Source organism: Crotalus tigris, unplaced genomic scaffold (assembly GCF_016545835.1).
Source record: "Crotalus tigris isolate CLP2741 ecotype Arizona unplaced genomic scaffold, ASM1654583v1 scf7180000017742.2353718, whole genome shotgun sequence".
Lineage (NCBI taxonomy): Eukaryota > Metazoa > Chordata > Lepidosauria > Squamata > Viperidae > Crotalus > Crotalus tigris.
This window is the reverse complement of record NW_024096609.1, coordinates 1,826,566-1,847,970: the sequence shown is the minus strand read 5'-3', so window position 1 is coordinate 1,847,970 and position 21,405 is coordinate 1,826,566. Positions and strand designations below refer to the sequence as shown.

The window sequence follows — 21,405 nt, the reverse complement described above, 5'->3', positions numbered from 1 at the left end:
GTCCATATGGAGATGTCCCTTAGATTAAAGACTAAATAAGATGGGCTAACTCAGTGGTGGTGAACCTATGGCACACGTGCCAGAAACGGCACTCGGAGCCCTCTGTGGGTACACGTGCCGTTGCCACAGCCCTGCCTCCCCCTGTGACCCTGTCCTCACCAGCAGCCTCACTGGAGGAGAATCACCCCCGGGTGCGGCCCACATGGAGCAGCGCAGCCAAGGACATAGCTGGGCAGCAAAGACACAACTCCACCCTTGCACCCCATAGCATGCAGATGCTGCAGGGTATGGGCGGAGGGCGTGGCTGCCATGGTGCTGCAGGGCTGCCTGGGTGATCTGCTGTGGGCCATGAAGGCGGTGCGTGTCCCTGCAGATAGGTGGGGCAGGGGGCGGGTGGGGGTAGAGCAGGCAGAGTGGGAGGCGGAGCAGGGGCAGGGGGCGGTTTTTGGGCACTCGGTCTCTACAAGGTTCGTCATCACTGGGCTAACTCATTAAGGTTCTAGTTTGGGAATAAGAGCTGGTTGATTAAAGAAGGAGAAGTAATGCAAATAGTATAAAACTAAAAATAAAACTAAAATAAACTTAAACTATAAAATTAAAAGTAATATAAAAGCTTGAGAATCTTGTTTATGGATGCTGACCATTTGGACATCCAGGACAAGTATTCCCCCCCCCCCACTCTGTTTTTCCTCTCCCTCCCTCTCTTGTTTTTTCTTTTTTATAAGAAAAAAATAGAATGTGGAAGATAATCTTTGAAGCAGGCTCATGAAACAACAGAGACCCTCATTAAATGCAGCCTTGGTGTGATGCTCTGAGACTAGACTTGTCCATAAATAGCATCCATCAACATGCCATGTGAAAGACACTTGAGGGTGAAAAATATGCTCAGTTTCCTGAAAGAAAAAAAAAATGGACAACAAGCTAAACAATTTTATAGCAGCTTCAGTCAACTAATTGGTTTGAGGCTAAGCTCAGTGGTACTTCTCTGCATGCGATGCAATTACATTTGCATTTTAGTGGAATTATCGTAATGGACAGAATTCTGCTCTGAGATTCCCTATGGTCCTGGTGAGAAATGAAATGTAATAAGTAAAAGAACCGTTGCATGCCAATGAGTCAGGGGAGAGGGCAATCCATTCACTCGCTTCTGAGATCATTAAAGAGTCCCTTGATCCCCAAAAGAGGAACGATGCAGGGAAAATGTAATCGGGAGAAAAATCAGAGCATAACCATTTGGAAAGGGAAACAGAAATGCGTATAGGTGCACTAGCTTAATAGTACATGAAAATTCTGCAGGTACTAAGCAAAATTTCATTTTCTAACATTTTCTCTTGCACCCTTAGCACGGTTAGCAGCCCTTTTCTTCTTTTCTGTGGCCACTGTGTTATAAAACCAGCCTTCCCAAACTGATGTCATCCAAATGTGTGGAGCCTCAACTTCCCAAATCCTCAGTTTGCAAGTGGAAAAAGGGGTAAATAAATCATCACATGTTTATAGGGGCAAATGAGTTTGCTACCACCATCTTTCACTAGATGGAACTAGACCACCAATAGCTGCTAGACAATTGCAATTTGTAACAGCAGAACTTAAGCTAGGTAGGAAAACAGATCCAGGAAGCTGCATTGTAATGGCAAAACACAGAGTACTTCAGAACTCAAGCAACAGGAAAGAAAGGTGAAAGAATATAGACACCTCATATATTTCGAGTATAAATGAATCATTATGAACTAATGTAAAATTAATAAATGTGGACTAGGTGTAGCTAGGCTATTATGAGTGGCAGGAATGAGACTAACATTTCAGAACATGTCTGAGTAAGGTTATGTAAACTCATCTCCTGTATTAGAGAGATAGGCAACATGATAGCCATGAGCACCAAATGAATCCAGCTGACCTGCTGCAAAGCAAACTCAGCCTTTAGCATTATCTTTATTTACAGGAGGCATCTGAGCTTCATCTCACCCGCTAAGTGAAAGCAATTGGAGGTTTAGAATCCTATGCTTTGTTTCAGAGCATGCTGACCTATCCAGACAAAAATCCAGTTTTATTCTGATCGCATTTTCTAGGCATGTACCGAAAGAGCCAATAAGGCAGGAGTAGGCATTCAGTTGTTCCTGAATTCCATATCCTGTATCCCTCACTGTGGTAGCTAGAGTGTCTTGAAGTTGTAGTTGAGGAACATCTGGAGGGCCAAACACGTTCCCCACTGTAACAGGCTGGAACAGTCAAAAGAAAAATCAATAACTAGAGATAGGAAGATCAGAAGAACTATGGGAACTAGTGTTGCCAATGGATTGTACAAGTTCAGAATGTAAGTTAGGTCATTCGTACAGTTGCACAAACTAGAGAAATAACAGAATGCATGAAATCCAAATGCCAAGATCTAAAGGTGGTTTTTCTAAGTGTATTATGCATGGCCGTCTGTAATATAAATGGGAGAGCTTTGCATAAATAAAGGGAACTGAAAGAAATGAAAGGCTTTGATTTCCAAAACAAGGCTCTTCTGGCACTGCATCTTTTTGAATCTATTTTCAAAAATATATTACATGTCAAAGTATTTTTAAATGGAAAATAATCCACAGCAAATCAAAGTTGGAATCAAAGTTTTACTTTTAATTTTGGAAGGCTTAGGTTATCCAAATCGCTATAGCATTAACAATTTCAAGTTTATATGGTATCATACTGCTGTATCCTGCCAATATCTACATTATGTAATGCATTATTTGCATCATATTATAATAAACAACTTGGGGAAAAAATCTGGAAGTTAATTTGGCAAGGCCAGCCCTAGAAATTTTGGTATTGGATGTAGAATAATTCAAATGCTGTCTTTGACAAAAAAAAAGAGAGAGAGAGAGAAAAAAAATAATAAATGTATGATATCCAAAATAACCAGTTGAGATTTATCCTCTCCTGGCCTAATGCTAGACTGAAATTTGAAGCCTTAGAATAAAAATCTAGGACGTTTGTCTGTATATGAGTAAAAGATTTATTTGCATAATACCTCCTAGCTCAATCCTTTAAATACATCTTAAAAACAATTTATAGAAATATATAGTTGGATACTCCCTGTGCAATGAAGCATATTAGCTGTAAAATCTCTCACTCTGGAATCATGCTGAGAACAAAGAAAAATCCATTAAGTGGAGGAATTGCATTACTTAAAAATACAAATAATATCATTCATCATTGCAGAGATATTTAAACTAGGGACACCCACAGCCTTGTCATTATACCAAATACTAAGTAAAAATAATTCTCAATTGGATACAACATTGGAAGTGGTTTCATGTGGCCCACGAAGCCATCCTGAAAACAGTGAAGGAACGGCCCCCACTGCCTTGGCCCTGGCCCAGGCCAGCTGGGAGCCAATGTACAATTTTGTGGTGGCCATCTTGGCACTTGCCCTGGTGGACCATGCCTTGGCACTTGCCCCAGTCCCACCCCCTTCTTCCAGAGACCCTCAGATCTATCCCACTCCTGCCCAGGCCCCCACAGGCCCCCTTGGCTCGAATGATATAGAACTTGCTATGCCCATCCAGTAGGCCACACCCACTCCACACCCACCCAGTAGGCTGCACCCACTCTGGCCACACCCACCCGCCCCCCCAAGGGCAACCGCAATGCTGATGCTGTTGAGTCCTCGAGTCAATAGCGAAAGAAGAGCACACATTCTGTTGATTCTAATAGCCTTTATTCTCAGCAGCTCTCTCCGATACAACTCAGAGGCTCGCAGGCCTCTCTGTCTCCTTTTAATAGAATCCCCGGGGAAAAAGGTAACAAACTGGTGTGCTTCTGCGCCTTGCGCATGCGCGCAGGCCGGCACCACTTGCAACAGCCCGGGACCATTGCAACGTCCCAAGCCTGCTTTTGCAGGCTCAGGACACAACAGATGCGGCCCTCAGTGAAATTGAGTTTGACATCCCTGATATAAAGCATGGCGATTCTACCCTTTGTTTTTTACATTTACAGTTCCTATGAGCCGGTGAGTATATGGATAAATTCATCGATTTCACCCTGCTTCCCCCTGCACTTTAAATGGGAGATAATCATATTTACCAACTTCATTAAGATCGCCATGGATAGCATCAATATTTTTTTTCTGTGGAAGAAGCCAGGGGATTAATATTACCCTGGAATTCTTCTTCCTTGCTGTCCTGTAAATCATAATCCGGGTGACATGACGTCCCAGGAGGCTATGGCAGGAAACGGCTGCAGTAGGACATGGGATTAAGTCTGGTGAACCCACAAAGGATGCAGCAGAGGGGGAGATGACATGTCAGAAAATCGTCTTAGTTACAGAAAGAAATCAGGAAGAAGGTGAAGAAGGGAGAGGGATTGCCACCCACAGGGAATCTATCATATTTTAGAAATATTTCAGGAAAAAATATGTGTGGCATCTACAGCGGGCAAATCTTGTTTCTCTTTATTCAGAGATATCAGTCTCATCCTGATAAGAATTTCTTTCTATAATCTGTCTCTATCTCATATGCACTATTACTGTACATTAGCAGAATGGTAGAGATTGGGAAAACCCATGCTGAGAAATTTTAGGGGGGGGGGAATATAGGCATCTCCAGTAAGTAATTTCCCTCTGGCAAGATAATGACTTGAGCTTTAGATCAGGTAAAGAGTAAAAGGAAGGAAGCAACCTCTTCTCATTAAAAAAAAGATGGTCCTGAGAATCCTGGCTACTGCATGCAGTATATTGCCATCATGACTAGTAGCCAGGGATAACTTCATCCTTCATGAATTTGTCTTAATTGCTTCCCTTTTAAAACCATCCAGAAATTCCTTAGGCTCACCATATGATCTTGAAGACGTCTTTCCTTTTATCCCTTGTGAACCGTACATGGATTAATTAGATAATTCTGGGCTCTAGAATTTAAGAAGAGAAAATATAATCACTCAAATATATAATCCCTCATTTTTGCTCCTCCACCTCAAACCTTTTTGTGGCCTATTTTTAGATTTTTAAACCTGAGGCCACACTCCAAAAAAAGAAAATTGGTGAGGGTCAGGACAAAACTACATTTGATTTCATTTTTATTAAAATTAATTCATTGTAACTGATTGTATATGTAAAGGTATGACTGATTAAATGTGAATGAAATGAGATTTCATTTTCTCTTGCCTCTACCCTCTACTTTTTGGGAGCACAGTCCCAATGTGCCACTCACAGGCCACATACAACCCCCTGCAACCCATATAGCATCATTACCAAATCCAAATTAGCTTTGATTTTATTCAAGTCAGCTTTGACTTCTGTCAAATCAGAAGGTAAGAAGAACCTGATTATTATAGTTATTTACATGATGGTCAAACCTGACCTGGAAGATTTTCAAAAGCCCAAGACATACTACTTGACTTGTGTTACTGTATTGTTGCTTAATAAACTCCCTCACAGGTCTCACTGTAATTGTCACTTTCCCCTTTAATTTCTATCACTGGGAAGAGCCAGTTAATAATACACAGGCCCTACCAAAACTCAACCTCAGGGGCCAAGGTCATAATTTCCAGAAAGTTTTGCCAGAAATCTAAGTAAGAAGCCACCTTGTTAAAGATAAAGCTATCACAAAGCAAGATGGGTGAAACAATGCAGCCAGAGAAGCCGATTCAAAAACCATTTCACACAATCCATCAGAATTTCTATCTGAGCTGGCAATTCATTAACAGAGTGGGGTGTCCCTTCAGTTTGACAGACCCATCCTGGTATCTTGTATTTCAGCTAATACTTTTGTTTTGATTATTTGAACTAGTTTGGGGGGAGGGAGGGGAAGAGAAAGTGAGAGATGCTCTGGCTTCATAGGTAAAACAAATGCTTTTACAGCTCAAGCTAAAGATAATAAGGAATAATGGATGGTGTAATTAGACCAGTGATTGAGATGTATCTCTGTGGATAATTTTGTTTCCTCTTCTGTGTAAACCCACTGAATCTAATGCCAGGTTCCCCTTTTTTAATCCAGCCTCCCTCCCCATCCATGTATCAGTAAGTGAGACAGCTGTCTCTTCCTCTGCTAATACAGTCAAATCCGTTTCCCAAACTCCTCAGCTGCTGGGAAAGCCAGAGCTTGCAACCCAGGTCGCAGCCAATATTAATTATATCCAGCCGAGTAAACATTGGGCCTTTTATTTTAATTAAGAGGGATGATTTAATTGTGAGGGAAAAGATGGGGAGAGGGAAGGTAAGAACATTTAGACAAAGTTTAGGTGATCCAAGGTCTCCTAGTGTGCATGGAGGAGAAGAATGGGCTGTAGAAGAGATCTTGATTGTTTAAATATTAATTCAACCCAGTCCCGATGGAAGTGGTCCTCTATGCAGTTCACAGAGCTGGTATGCAGGACTGTTAAGCCGAAGGAAAAGACTGGTTAAAACAGTGGTTCTCAACCTTTTTAATGCCGCGACCCCCAACCGGTTGTAAGTCGAGGACTACTCAACTGGTCGTAAGTCAAGGACTACTCAACTGGTGCAGCACTGTTTGCAGAATGGGAGTTTTGGCGGGCTCAGCAGGGCAGAGACAGCCTGGACAATTCCTATTGGCTTTTGAAAGCCAATAGAATTAGACTCTATTCAAGGAAAAGGTGGAAAAAAATGGTGGACTGCGTTGTTTGGCGACCCCTGTGAAATGGTCGTTCGACCCCAAATGGGGTCCCAACCCACAGGTTGAGAACCACTGGGTTAAAACAATACAGAACCATCACTCTTGGGTCCTACAGGTACCATACATTAGATCACAAATCTCATCAACCTGGAAGATATTGGGTTCTTCCTCACATCCTACTGTACTAATCAAAATACTAACCATTTTCAAAGGATATATCTTGATAATGGCATCTTCAACTCCTCTGACCATCTTTCAAAAGGTTGTTTTCCCTGATCCCCTAACTGTCTTGCCATATGACAGATCTACCTCAGTGAAGCTAGTGAGGACGCTGTCAGAGACTGCAGTCTTCTAGCCTTTATTGACCAGTTTTGGCTGCTGTGGGCATGCCTTCTCCCCTCTGTTGTCTGGGCACTGCTTTCCAGGTGCTCCCCTCTTTCTCACTAGGCTGACCCCTGTAAACAGCGAGTTACCCCTCCCTTGGAACTTTCTTCAGGCTGAGGCATGGAATGATGGATGCTTCCAGATAAAGGAGAGCCTCTTGAGTCCTGCTTTACTAAACAGCCTCAACCCAACCTGTGGGTTGGGTACTGCACCTGATCTTCTGGGGTGGATGCTGACAATAAAGCAGGAGAGCAACACCAGCTTTGATAGGCAGAAAGGATCCAATCTTGCAAGTCAGCTATTTTGAGATGAGGTTATGGCAGACAACCCAGGGGTCTAACCATCAGTTTAAAAACTTGCCTCCTCCTTAAGGAGAGTGATCGATAATTAATGTTTCTGCTGGTAGGTGATTCCTCAGGAATCTGCTAGGTGCTGGCTCATTGCTGGGGCGGAATATGCCACAACAACAAGGCATGCAAAATATGCCAACATAAATTGAGCTGACCTTTTTGACTGATGGAAAATGCATTGACACAGCTGTGAGGAACAGCCCATAATTGAAAATCTGGTAGTCCCTAGCTGGGAAGAACTGTTGTACTGTGAAAGAACAGAGCTCCAGGAAGTCTTCCTATACTTAATTTAACTTCTTGCTTCACTCTAGTACAATTATTTTGTTGTTTATGAGTCTTTATCATTCATTTAAGAAATCATCTACCCATAAACTGATTTCCCCAGTTACCAATTCTGATGTTCATGATCTGCCACAAAACAGTATGTGATCCAGGTTCTTTTGTCTTCTTACATCTAAAATGAGTTTTCAAGATGGGAAGTGTGAATGAGGGTAGAAGCAGGCAACTTTTTGGTAGTATTGGGATGCAATTAATTTTGGAGGAAGGGAGGATATTGGGGGGAAGGTGACAACACAGAGTGAGCAGGTGTATCATGCGTAAGGGCATGAACTTTTCTTTTGGGAGGAGCAAAGGAACTGGAAGTATTTATTAAATTTCTATGCTGCCCATCTCACTAATATAGCAACTCTGTTTGGCTTACGGGATAATAAAAAATTCAAAAGTGCTAAAAACAAAGAATAGAAAGATTAAACATTAAGGACCAAGTTGATGGCCAGCCTGGGGGTGAGAATTTTCTCTACCCCATCAGCCACTCCCAATGTAGCAGGCCCCTGTCAGGGACCTGGACCAAGTGGCAGAGACATGTTTTTAGGCTTTTCTGGAAGGCTGAAAATATCTGATGGGAGAATATTCTAGAGCAGTGGTTCTCAACCTGTGGGTCGGGACCCCATTTGGGGTCGAACGACCATTTCACGGGGGTTGCCAAACAAGGCTGTCCACCATTTTTTTTCCCTTTTCTTTGGCCACGCCCCTGGTACCCAGTGATGTATAAGTGGTTGGGGGTCACCACAACATGAGGAACTGTATTATGGGGTCGCGGCATTAGAAAGGTTGAGAACCACTGTTCTAGAGGGCAGGAAGCACAATGCGAAAGGTTCTTGTCTTGGACTCCACCAGCCAAAAATATTTTGCTGTCGGAATCTAAAGTAAGCCCTTTCTGCCAGAACAGGTGGAGTGAGTTAGTCCTATTGGGATAAGGTAGTTCCTCAGATACCCTGGACCCATGCCATAAAGAGTTTTTAAGGAGATAACCAACACCTTGAATTGGACCCGGAAGCGAATTGGCAGCCACTGCAGCTTATGTGCCAGTGGTTTCACATGTGCCACCCAAGGGATCTCCAGAAGTGTCTATGGTTCTGGGTTCTGTACCAGTTTGTAGCTTCCAAATAGTCTTCAAGGATAGCCCCATGAAGAGCATGTTGTAGTAATCCAACCAAGAGATGACTAGGGCATGAGTGACTGTTGTGCAGGGCCTCACGATCCCGGAAAGTATTAGGCAAATGCCTCAAAGTATGTCTCCTAAGGATATACTTCTCCTTCCAAAGTATACTCTCTTTTATTGATGTTTTTTAGCTTTTCACAGAACTCTTCCTCATGGTTATATTAAAGTTGTGTTAATGTATGATCCACTAGTCTTTGAGATTGTGGAAAAATTTGCTATTGGCAATGATGCCAATGCTGTCTTTGCAGATTTTATGCAGGGCAAGTTAAGGAAAGTGGGCTTCTTTGGTTTCATTTCTCTTCCCACTAAATATGGCCATTTTGCAAGAAAATATATCCACTAGTCACTCTTTTAATGTGGGATGGGGCCAGGAATGAGACCAGTGGCCTTGGCCATCTGTGTGGTGGACCAGTATAACCCTGGCCAGAGCATATATTAGCTTGAGATCTGTATGTTAGAATGTTTGGCATTTAAAGGGTTAGATGCTGTTTTCTTAAGAGATGGCTTATGGGTAATGTAGCTTAGCTAAAGCCAAACAAATATCACTTGTATTCTAGGAATACAAGTTTATTCTGGATAAACTTCTGGTTTATGCAGAAGTTTATCCAGAATATAGATAGCAATATAGACTCATTTCACAGGTAAATTGACAATGGAATTCCACTCTTCTGCATAAACCGTGCATTAATGTTTGAGGATTCCTAGAAAAAAAGTGATATTTGTTTGGCTTATTCCACCGAGTTAACTGTCTGTCTCAGCGGAATCCAGCAGCTTATTCTGTGTGGCACAGAATAATCTGTCAAAACCTGCTACCAAGAGAGCTGATCACAAAGTGGATGTAGGGTGTCCAAGAAAGCAGAAGAGGCTGTCCCCTTAGTCTCTGTTCTATAAATTGGTCTAGCCCTGGTACATTAGCTGCATAGTGGCATCATCCTTCACACTTTCCCCCCTCATGAGTCACAATTATGTTTGAGTTAAATAGTAGAATAAGAGACTAACTGGTTTTTTAAATTTCATGTATGGAAAAAATCATGGAGATGGAATTAAATATCCTGAAAAAAATTGAACCTTAAACCCTTCAGTCCGCACATCTTTATAGGCCAGTCAAGTGAGAAAAAATAAAATAAAAGCCACTCTCCATATTCATTTATACATCTTCTGAAATATATGGAAAGGATTGAGCTGTACACTTATCAGAAATAATACAAAATAAGAATTTGGGGAGAAAGAATGAATGGATAATTATGCAAAAACAGAATACCAAATAAGTTCCACAAATGGAACTATCCTAACTTGAACAATTCACAAAACTGTAGGCATAAGATTCTATCAAGCCCTACAAAAGAAGAAATGCTTCTAATTTTAGGATCACCTTTATATATCCAAGTATGTATTCTGAAGCCTCAGTCATGTACAGCCTCAAAATCTTTAAAGTATCTCCTCAAGTTCTCACTAAAATTGAACTTTAGTAATAAAAACAGACAATATAATGACCTATTTTAGGAATAATCATATGATTTTTCAACTGGGAACCAGGATCTCCTACTTTTTGACTCAGATTTTGTGGTATTCTCAGCTAAATCTTTATCACTACACCCCATTCCTTCCCAAATCTAAAACAAGTTTCTTTGGCTTACCTTTAAAGCTTAGATAACCTTGGACCAGTTTGGAACTTTTTCTTCCATTATATCCCTTCTTTTAGGAGCTTACATTTTCCATTCCTATTTCCATTTCTACTATATTCGGCTTACATCCTAATTGAGAGCGGTATGAATGGGGCTTATTTCCAACAAACGGAAGCAGAAATGTGCGTCGCAATACTCTTGGGGAAGAACAGGAATGGTTGTAAAAGAAAACTACCTTCTGTAAAACCTTAATTCTGTCATGACTTGTGTAGCTGAAATTCTTTTTCTGTTCTTGGTGGAGAATAAAAGAAGAATGGGCTCAGAGCTGAGAATCAGAAAGGCCAAGGCCATTGCTTCTCCTTTCTGTATAAAATAGAATTCCTTTAATAGTAAAGTAGAAAATAGTAAATTTGAATTTAATTGATACTTGAGACTGAAATCACTCATTCATATTCACAGGCAGAACACTTGTAGAATTGAAATCTTTCCATAGATTATTCAATAGCTGAGAATTATATTTTCCAATATTTCGGGCAAATTTTTTTTAAAAAAATATTTATTATTGATGTATTTATTTTGCTGCTTTTTTTTTGCTCCTTGAGAAATCTTGATCCAACAATTTAAAAGCCAAAAGTCATTCTTTGCGATTCTCTAACTCTTTATTTCTCTACCCTGCATTTTTTCATGGCATTCCCCACTAAATTATATTGCAAAATTGCACACAACATTAAACCCATCTGTACACTATATGATTTGGGGCTCAGGAGGATTCGGGTTTTGACAGATAGCTAGACTGGTAGGTTTGATCCAACAGTGAAAACTCACTCTGGCTTTATAGAAGTGTTTTGTGTGGCAGCAATCAAAGGGAGCCAAGTATCAACCCCTTTTTGATGAGAGTTTAGCATTAAATCTCTTTCAAAGGAAGCTGAATGCAAGTTCAGTGCTGTTCTAGAAGAGTGCTAAACCTGTGTTCAAAAGGAGACAAATTCACCACTCTTCCCAAAGAATGGTACATTCAGGTTCAAAAGCTGCTTAGCAGTACCGTATATTCCGGCGTATAGGGCGACCCGGCGTATAAGACGACCCCCGGGTTCGACGCCGGGTTGCAAGACGATCGACGCCGAGTCACAAGACGATCGATGCTGAGTCGCATGCCTAGAAAGTCGTCTTATACGCCAGAAACTACCGGTATTTCCGGCGTATAAGACGATCGACGCCGAGTCGCATGCCTAGAAAGTCATCTTATATGCCGGAAACTACGTTATTTCCGGCGTATAAGATGATCGACGTCGAGTCGCATGCCTAGAAAGTCGTCTTATACGCCAGAAACTACCTTATTTCCGGCATATAAGACGACTCGGCGTATAAGACGACCCCTGAGTTCGGAGGCTGTTTCAACACTCTCAAAAGTCGTCTTAAACGCCTGAATATATGGTACTTAATACAAATAGGAGAGTTGTGCCATGAAGCATCTGAGAGAAAGAAGCCTCTTCATGTTGCCCTCCACCACTGCTACTCTGTTGCTGCTCAGATTTATCCTCAAGCTGAGGATTGACTACATAATGTAATAATTATTATATTATTTCCAGTACTGCAGGAAATGCACTTTGCATTTCCTAAGAAATACTGCAACGTTATTCCAACTTTTTAAGTATTGGAATGAAAACCCGGCAAATATTACCGTATATGCCGGTGTATTAGGCGACCCGGCGTATAAGATGACCCCCGTCTTTGTCGCCGAGCCGCATTCCTAGAACGTCGTCTTATACGCTGGAAACTACCAGTATTTCCGGCGTATAAGACGACTCGGCATATAAGATGACCCCCGTCTTTGGCGCTGAGTTTAGCGCTTGCGGAAGTCGTCTTATACGCCGGCATATACGGTAACTAAGATTTGGCGGGGAAGGGCTTTTCTTACACATAATCTGACAAAGCTTGCCTCTTTTTCTACCTTGTCGCTCCAACAATTCCATTATTCTGCCCCCAACCGCTACCTCTGTTAGCTTAAAGTTAGCTTGAACTATTAATTTTAACTGGTGTTAAAATACTGTTATCTTCCTTTCAAATACAACCTTTCCCAGCCTGTCATTTTCAAGAACTAAGCACTGCTAAAAATGTCACATCCCATTTTTTTTCCCCTGCACCTCAGGAGGAAGCCCATGACATGGAAGCTGGCTGCAGACTGAACGAACAACTATTAGCCTGGTAAGCCCAGCATGTATGTTTCCTCTCCTCCAGTTCATACCAATATATTGCTGACACCTTTCCTATTTTTCCTTCCTTGAAACGGGCCAGCTTCTTGGCCTCCAACAGGCAACCTTCGTCATCTCACAGCAGAGAGCAAAATGCAAAGGCTGCCGGCCAGAGAGAAAGGAAATCAAAGGACAGGTTCTGAAGCAATCTTCCCTTAATCGATGCTCCTTTGCCCTGGGCACCTGAAGCACCAATCTTCCCAAGGACAGAGGGAAAACAACGTGGAGAAGACAAATGATTCAAAACAGTGAGAATTAGGGGCAGGAAAGCAAGGAGAACAGATGCTTGTCTTTTTTCACCTACCCCTTCTAAGTGAGAATAGCTATTGATTCCTCTTCCATTTAATGTCCCCTGAGAAGGTCTGATTAATGTCCAAAAAGCATCTGGCAATCCCTAACTAACTCAAGTTTGGGGATGGGCAAAGGCAAGCCCTAGTTATTTTGTCTTCTCATGCATTATATGGGATGGACCCAAGAGGACTGCTCCCATGACTCAGAAGATGCCCTTTGCCAGGAGCATCTTTTGCTCCCATACAGTATTACTAAAGACCATTCCCAAGGCACTTGCTTGAAAGAGTGAATTCTCACCTCTGATGTCTCACCTGGCTGCATCGTATCTTTGGGTCTTCTAGAGTTATCCAACCACTGCTTATGCTAATGTCACATCAACAATGGCGGGATGATGCTATGAAAATGTTATATGTCACTACCTGGGGGGGGGGAAATGATCTATTTTTGAGCCAAGATGTGGCTTCTTCTATTTGGCAACCAAAAAGTGCAGCCTAGTGGTCCAAGAAGGCTTTAGGGAGGGGCCATGCATAAATGCTAAAGGAGCTGCTTTGCCCACAGAAGACATGCATCTTTAGCTAAGGCAGAAGCCCCAGAACCACTCAGCATGTGGCAGTCTTCCTGTGACCAATTCAGCACAGTTTTATTACAGAAAAGTTGCCATTTTTTCCTATTTCACTTGTATTTACATTGCTTTTACAAGCCTGACCTCTTTTAGCTTCATTTCACAACAATCCCTGTCAGACAGATTTGTATTACTGAAGCTGAGGTTAAAAAGTCTTTTCCCCAACAGCCTCTCCATGGCATCACGCCCTAGATCAGGGCATTTCGAACTTTCAACATTTCCCAGAACCCCTGACCTAGAGGCAAAGCACCAGAAAGTAGAAAATTAGCTATGTTCCAGTCAGTTTCCCTTTCTTAATCTTTCATGCACAGAGATTAGGGGATCTTAGATTAAGGTGACATTCAGCATGGCTTTGTGAAACAACGATTTTCTGAGAGCCCACTAGCTATTACTTGACATGCTGGGAAAACCAGGTTATCCTTTTAAGTCATAACACATGGTATCCATTTGTTTGGCACAGAATATTATGTGAGCAGAGCAATGGTGTTGGATTAATTTCAGTTTAGGATTTAGGGAACTGTGTGTGATTCCAGTTCTTGATTGTAGACTAGGCAGCAGTTCATTTCTTCCAGAACCTCTTCTTTTTACTCATTGCACACTGCACATACTTAGACAGACATAGAAATCTGTCTTAAGCATCAGAACTTGGGTTTTAAACTAGCTGCTTTGCCGTGGAATAGCAAAAGTTCTTGAGCCATTCCTATGGCATATTTCCAGGCTGGAAACATCCAGAAGATGGGGGCAATGAAGCTGTCTGTTTATTATACTGTACTGCATTGCATTGCATTTATCCTATTTATATAGCCACCCATCTGTCTGAGATACTCTGGATGGCAACACAAATAAATAATTACATTAAAACTAAAACCACACTGAAGTTCAACACAAGCCATTAGACACATGCAGCCATGCTGCAGCTTTCCAATTAAAGTCCCCGATGCCTCCAATGTCTTGGGAAAGAGGCAGGACTTCACAACCTTGCAAAAGGCCAATAGAATTAGGACTGTTCATATTAGGAAAAATCTTTCTCATTCAGCCTTGAAGCTTTCTTGCTGGACCAGTCAGGTACCTCTTAGGCCAGTGGTGGTGATCCTATGGCACAAGTGCCAGAGGTGGCACTCGGAGCCCTCTCTGTAGGCACACATGCCATTGCCACAGCCCCACCTCCCCCCGCAGCCCCCTCCTCAGCAGCCCCCCAGGAGGAGAGTCACCCCCGGGTGTGGCCCGGGCAGAGCAGTGCAACCAAACACATGGCAGCTGGGCAGCAGATGATGCTGCAGGGTGCAGGCGGAGGGCATGGCCGCCATGGCACTGCAGGGCCACCTGGGCGATCTGCGGCAGGCCGTGGATGGCCCTGAGAGCGGGCAGGGTGAGGGTGGAGCAGGGCGGGGGGGCGGGCGGAGCGGGGGCAGGCTGGGGGCAAGGCGGTTTTGGGCACTCGGTCTCTAAAAAGTTTGCCATCACTGTCTTAGGCTAACCTACATCCCAGGATTTTGTCAAAAGAATGAAATAAAAAGGAGAACCGTGCAATTTTGAAGTCCTGTAGAAATAGTTGAATATAAAGATATGTATGTAAACATTTGTATAAATGACTGCTTCTTTTTATTATAACAAACCTACAAGCATCCATGTTAGCAGATTTGGTTTAAAAAATTACGTCACCATTAGGTAACATCTTTCTATCAATGAGGAAAAATTTCAAAAAATTTTCTCATCATTTAGTAACACTCGTAGCTACTCTTAATCAAGGCCTGGCCATATGGTAGTGGCATTTAGATTTTGATCCATTGCTTTTTTCCTAGGCTGACTCCAATGCATGCAATTCTCACTTATATATGAATCCATATTCTAAACATACTAATCTCTCCACAACATGAAGAAGTACACAACATGAAGAAGTACAGTTGTACACCTTCAAGCGTCTTACTTCTAAGTTTCCAAGTATTGCAAAGCATACAGAGAGGAGGGAATGTGGTGATGTGTATTTGCAGCCTTTTCCCATGGGTGTGTCGCACTGGTTTCTACCCTTCTTTGACCCAGCAGAAAACTATCAACATGACACTTGCTGTCCTATTTCCCATCTTTCTTTCCTCTCTTGTCTCCATCCCTAATCCTAACAGTGACCTGACATCCCTCCAAGGTAAAGAGAGACAAAAGTTAATTGACTTTGCACACCTTGAGTGCTCATTGGACGAGAGAAAATAACTTTAACGTCAATACAGCTAAGGATAACTGAAAATTACCTCATTCATAGACTTCGTTTGCAATGAACGAAAGAATCATCATGGAGGCAGGATAGAAAAAAAAGATGCCACCGGGAAGTGTTTGTTAAGTGCAAGTGTGGAAAGAGCTCAAAGGAGACTTCTCAAGAGGTTAGCAGCTAGGCCATCTCATTACGGATAAAAGCCCAGGAAGCACATACTATGGATCTCTTCAGGAAGCTGTCTTGAATCTAAACTTTTGCATAATTAGAATTGACAGCATAGCAGTCAAACTTGCAAATGACCAAATCACACCGATTAGTAAAACAGGGATGCATGGCAAAGGACTGTACAAGGGGCTTTCAGATTGGAGACTAAACAAGAAGGGTAAAGCAGGCCTGTTGGGGAAAACAAAACAACAACCGTCATCTCACTTTATACTTGGTGTCAGAGTGACATCACTCAAGGAGAGAATGAGAGAATGAGATGGAAGAGCTCAGGAGCAGGTTAACTATGACACGATCCAGCACATGGCTGCCTTAAAAAGGCGACATTCATTGTAGAATTTCACTAAAGAATCAGCTCAGGATCACCCCCTCCTCAATTTGCTGGAACCTGTTACAAAAACTGGCTTTGTGTATAGTTTGTGATCATATCTTCACAAAAGACTCAGAACTCTTCCTCAGAGCTGGGGAAAGCAACTTAAACAATCTGCAGGCAGTTGGAATCCTTCAGGAAGGAAAAGTTACAGCCTTTGACTCATTTAAAGTTTGAGGAGGAGGTGAGTGAGAGGAGACTGGCGGTAACAGCTAAAATTATGCCCGATGTGACAATTGTGGGGAAATTGGCAAGTAAGAAAGCCAGGCGGTTAAAGAAGACACTTCTATCTAGTTAAAATGAGGGCTCCTGAAAACTGCCTCCTTGCACAGCTCTGAAGGTATATTAAACAAAGGGCTAAACGATAAGATGACCAACAACGAGTAGTCATAAGAGCTATGAGCTATCTCTGATCCCCCAAATCAGGTGTATCCATATCCTTGACTTCTCCAGTCAGCAGGGGAGGGTGGAGAATAAGGTACCTGTTTGGGGGAAAGAGGGACAAAGGCTTAACTTGACTTCAGAGTAACATCTTAGGAACCACTCTTCAACACCAGTGGAGCAGAATAAAGACCTGGGCAGGCCCAGGACAAAAATCAAAAAAGGACTGGATATAATCAGCATAGAATGAAACTATTCAGTGCAATTGGTATAATTCCCATCCTTGTGTTTCATGCATCTGATGGGACAATTGGTGGCAATATTTAGAAGTGCTCTAGGAGCTGCCCGCAAAGCTTTGTGTGTGTGTGTGGGGGGGACTTCTGCGGCTTAGGCTCTGTGTCCCTGCACAGGCTGGCAGTCAATACGAAAGATGGCTTGGCTTGTGGCCCACAGTGAACCTTCAAACGACCTGCCTCTAAGATTTCCATGGGATCTCTTGAAGGCTGAATCATTTTGAGGGGGGGGAGAGGTTAGAGGCAGCAGAAATAAGTGCTGCCGAATTGTTGCATCTCCCCCATGAGCTTTAACAGCCTTTTCGCAAAGGGCAACTTGGAGAGTGATGGACTACCCGGGTCCTGCAGGCTGTAGAGTTATAGTTTTAAACATTTGGGTTGCTTGGCGAAAATCCGGGCAAATCCCAGGGGTCTCGGAGAAGGTGCATTCGCGCGCTTGTGCAGGCGCGCGCTTGTGTGGACATGCCTACACCTTTTTCCAATCAGAGAATCTTTGGGGCGACCAAAGGAAGTAAAAGTGGGGGAGAGGATGCAGCTGAAAGAGAGGCAGAGATTAGGGAGAGAGGAGAGGGGCGAGGGAGAGGTGGGAACTGGAAATGGCCAAAGGGAAAGAAAAAGAGCAGCATTCCTCTCTTCTCCCTCCCTCCCTCCTCCCTCTCTCGTCCTTAATGCATAGCGGGGGGAGGGTCTCTATCCTCCCTCCCCCCTCCCATTTGCACGCCAATCCTCTCCAAAGCCGGGTGCATTAAAGCGCGAGGATTTTCCGAGCGGATTTCCTTGCCCGTCCCTTCGCTGCCATCTCTTAATTCCCTCGGGCGCCCGCCGCACCGTCCTCCCCGGAGCGGGCGGAGATGCCGGGCGGAGAGACCCCCGTGTCCCAGGGGTGCCCAGGGGAGCCTTCGGAGGCAGCAGGCGTCTCCGGCATCAGGTAAGAGAGGGGAAGTGGGGTGGGGGCCGTTATTCCTGTCCAGGAGAGGAGAGTTGCCCCGAGCATCTGCAGAGGGCTTTCCCCGCCGACTTACTAAAGGGAACCCGAGCTCGCGGGAGGTTGCAACCGGCTTGCAACTCGGCTTCAAACCTGATCGGAAGGGCCCCCGTCTCGACGCGCCTGGAAGAGAAGAAGCGTTTTCTACTTGCAAGCTCAGGGGCATTCTCGGCTATTTTGCCTGCCAGGCTAAGTCTGAGGGGCGAAAGCAGAGCCCGCAAAAGTGGACGCGCCTGACTCTCCGCCCCCCCCCCCCGCCGCCCCCAGCCCAGCCTAGTCCTAGAATAAGGCTCAGCCCTAAGGAGCGCCGGCGGGCAAGCGGGTCTGTGGGGCGTTGTCGGGGGACCTGAAGAGGCGCTGATGGGATAGGAGGAAGGGAAGCAGCCAGGTTTGCCCCATGAGGACTAGCTTCACTCTGCCGACGCTCCTGGCCTGCTCTTTGCACACCCCGAGATGTAAGTGGGAGAAGAAATGCCATTGTCTGGCTTTCCCTGAGATTGGATCCAACCGTTTGGAGTGAACGCCGGCTCTCCACAGGGACGGCCAGATGCGACTCTCCCTCCCAATTGGGCTTTGTCTGCTGAACTAGTTGTATGGCCAAAGGGGATGTGAAGCAGACCTATTGCGGATTCCAAATGGACAAGTTGGTGCCGGGGAAGGAACATTAGCTTTTCCAAACATCTGGACAACGCTGGAGAAGCAGAGAGAGCCCATCAGCTAGAAAAGGGCTATCTGTTTAGAAAAAATAAATAAATCAAGAGGTGAGCTCCATTTGCATAGAAAGATGGTTATCTCTGTGCTGGTCACCCAGGAATGTTTGCATTAACTAAGTCTGAGGTCGTTTTGACCGAGGTTAAATAATTAAATAGGTTAACAAGACCTCAGCTTGCGCTGTTTGATTTTTATAGTACAACAGTTAATAGAGTTTGCAAATGTTCCTTGAAATCTAACAGTGAAAGTGACCTTTCATAGGGATCCAAGCAGTTTTCAAAGTTTGACCTGTCTTTCAACCTCCTTCTGAGGATCTCTAGGTAACATCTCAAGGCTGAGAAATCTTAACAGGGATAGCAACTGGTGGGTGTTGGCGGGCACGTCAGGAATTATTATCAGAGTTCCATGGGGCAATCCTAAAACACCTACATACCAGAAAGGAAGTTAATATGCTTGCCCCCCACCATCTCCTCTAGCAGCATAGGATGCACTGTTCCACCCTAGTTTTGATTCTTTGGGAAGCAGATAAGGGGACACCTTTCTAAACAAGCCATTTGATTACAGCAGTGTTTCTCAACCTTGACAATTTTAAGGCATGAGGACTTCAACTCCCAGAATTCCACAGCCAGCAATGCTGGCTGTGGAATTCTGGGAGTTGAAGTCCACATGCCTTAAAATTGTCAAGGTTGAGAAACACTGGATTACAGTAACTTATTAGTTTTATTTTCTAGCAAAAGTTATATGAAGCCCAGTGGTATTCTGATGGGAGGAGGAGGAGGGGGGGAGGGGAGGGGAGGGGGAGGAGGAGGATACCAAGAGCCAAGAAAAAGCATACCTTGGACATACTGATGCCCACAGACATTATGTTGCTCAAACTTGAGAAAACAGGTGATATATTTTCTGTGTAGTTTTGATATTTTTACTTTCATTGCATTCATTGTCATCTGGATTCAACCTTATTCTACCAGCCAGACCTTTTACAACTGCAGTCACTTTCTAGTAATCAGCTCACAATTTTTCTTTTGTTCAACAATTATAAAGACTCAGGAATCCGAAGAGATTCTGCAAAGGAATCAACATTCAACATGACAGGGAAAAAAAAAAAACATATTGCCATTTCAACTTTGAATCAACAGACCAAATTCCAGGCCAGCAGACAGTCCAAATGGGAAGCACTAAGAGAGGAAGCATCGTAGGTGGTTCAGAGGCCTGCATGAAGCAGGTCCCAGTTCAGTTTCTGGCTTCTCCAGGTAATGTCCTTCCTCTAAAAAAAAAAACAACCTAAACTAGCCCTCCTGACTTGGTTCCATTCATATATGTTAGGATTCTAACTCCCAGGCCATGCAGGCTTCAGATTGTCTTGCAAAGCATTAGAGGTGTGCAAATTAATTGTTAGAACATTCCAGAAAAGTCTACATCATTCTTTATCTGCCAGCCATTGCTGGTAAAGCAGACAGGAAACATGGGAAGATGCACTAAATCTATTTTGTTGTATCTGGTCAGATACACTGGGTGCCACACACACACCCCAGTCTCAACTGTCAGTACCTATCATCCATCCTTCTCTCCCCCCATCACAACTGATGAAATTTCTTGGATGAGAAATGAAACGTTTTGTTCTTCTTAAGGAAAAAAACAGTCCACTTGCCTTTTAAAAAGCACTTTTGAGACTACTTTATTATAAGGTTACACTAACAAAATCTTGCAAGCCTGGAGGCACAAACTTCCCACTACCACTTTTAACCATCTGATTAATTAAGGCGGGTCCTTCTTAAGTTTCTTTCTCTCCTCCGTCTTGTTCGCTCATTCCCTAGGCAGCACCTCTTTCCTCCCTCCCTCAAAGTCAAAGTCATATATTTCATTACAGTATCCCTCTGAAACATACCATTCTGGGGGAGTGGTTTCCAGAAGTAAATCCTCTTAATTAGAAGCAGGTTGAGGTGTTCCTCACACAATGCTCTAAAGCAGGGGTAGTCAACCTTGGCTCTTTTATGACTCGTGGACTTCAACTCCCAGAATTCCTGAGCCAGCTAAGCTAAAAAAAGAGCCAAGGTTGACTACCCCTGATCTAAAGGAAACAAACCTATTTCAGAACTGACACACCCAGAACATTGTGAACCACTTCCAGTTTGAAGGATTTACCTTTGCAAACAGCTGAATCTCCCGAACAGCAAAATGCGGGAGGAAACTCAGCACGGTACAGAGGGCAATGGAATTCTGAAGTTTTCCAGAATGTTCCATTCCCAGGTCAATGAATTTGTGTGCATTGCTATACCTAGGACATGGTACTAGAAAACTTGCCAGCCACATTTTAGCTTTGCAAGTTGTATGGACTCAGTTCAGCTAATTAATATGGGATTCTATAGATCATACACACCAACAAAATTGAGTTAATCGAGTAAACTGAAGCTAAGTTAACTAGAAGTTATCATCTGTAATTTAACACAGCACCGTACTTGAGCAAAATGGTTCAGATAAGATTGGCGGATGTGGGACTGATTGGGGTAGATTGTAGGAGTGAATACCGAAAAATAATTTTACCTTATTTTACTTGTCTATAAATTAAATTATTGTATTTTACCCCAATTTCATTTTAAATTGTTTTTATAG

General features: G+C 43.2%; 1 protein-coding gene across 5 annotated transcripts in view; it reads left to right on the top strand.

The window, feature by feature from the left end:
• Positions 1–17,837: 17,837 nt before the first annotated feature.
• GRM6 (glutamate metabotropic receptor 6) overlaps positions 17,838–21,405 on the top strand; it is a 47,182-nt gene continuing 43,614 nt past the window's right edge. The window contains exons 1-2 of one of the 5 annotated variants that reach the window (XM_039340238.1): positions 17,838–18,027; positions 19,837–20,045. In XM_039340238.1, the coding sequence (XP_039196172.1) occupies positions 17,951–18,027; positions 19,837–20,045 (286 nt within the window). In that variant the 5' untranslated portion in view covers positions 17,838–17,950. Of the gene's footprint in view, positions 18,028–18,742; positions 18,846–19,836; positions 20,046–21,405 lie in introns of those variants that run through there. The other 4 variants (XM_039340234.1, XM_039340235.1, XM_039340237.1 and 1 more) reach the window with 4 other exon arrangements.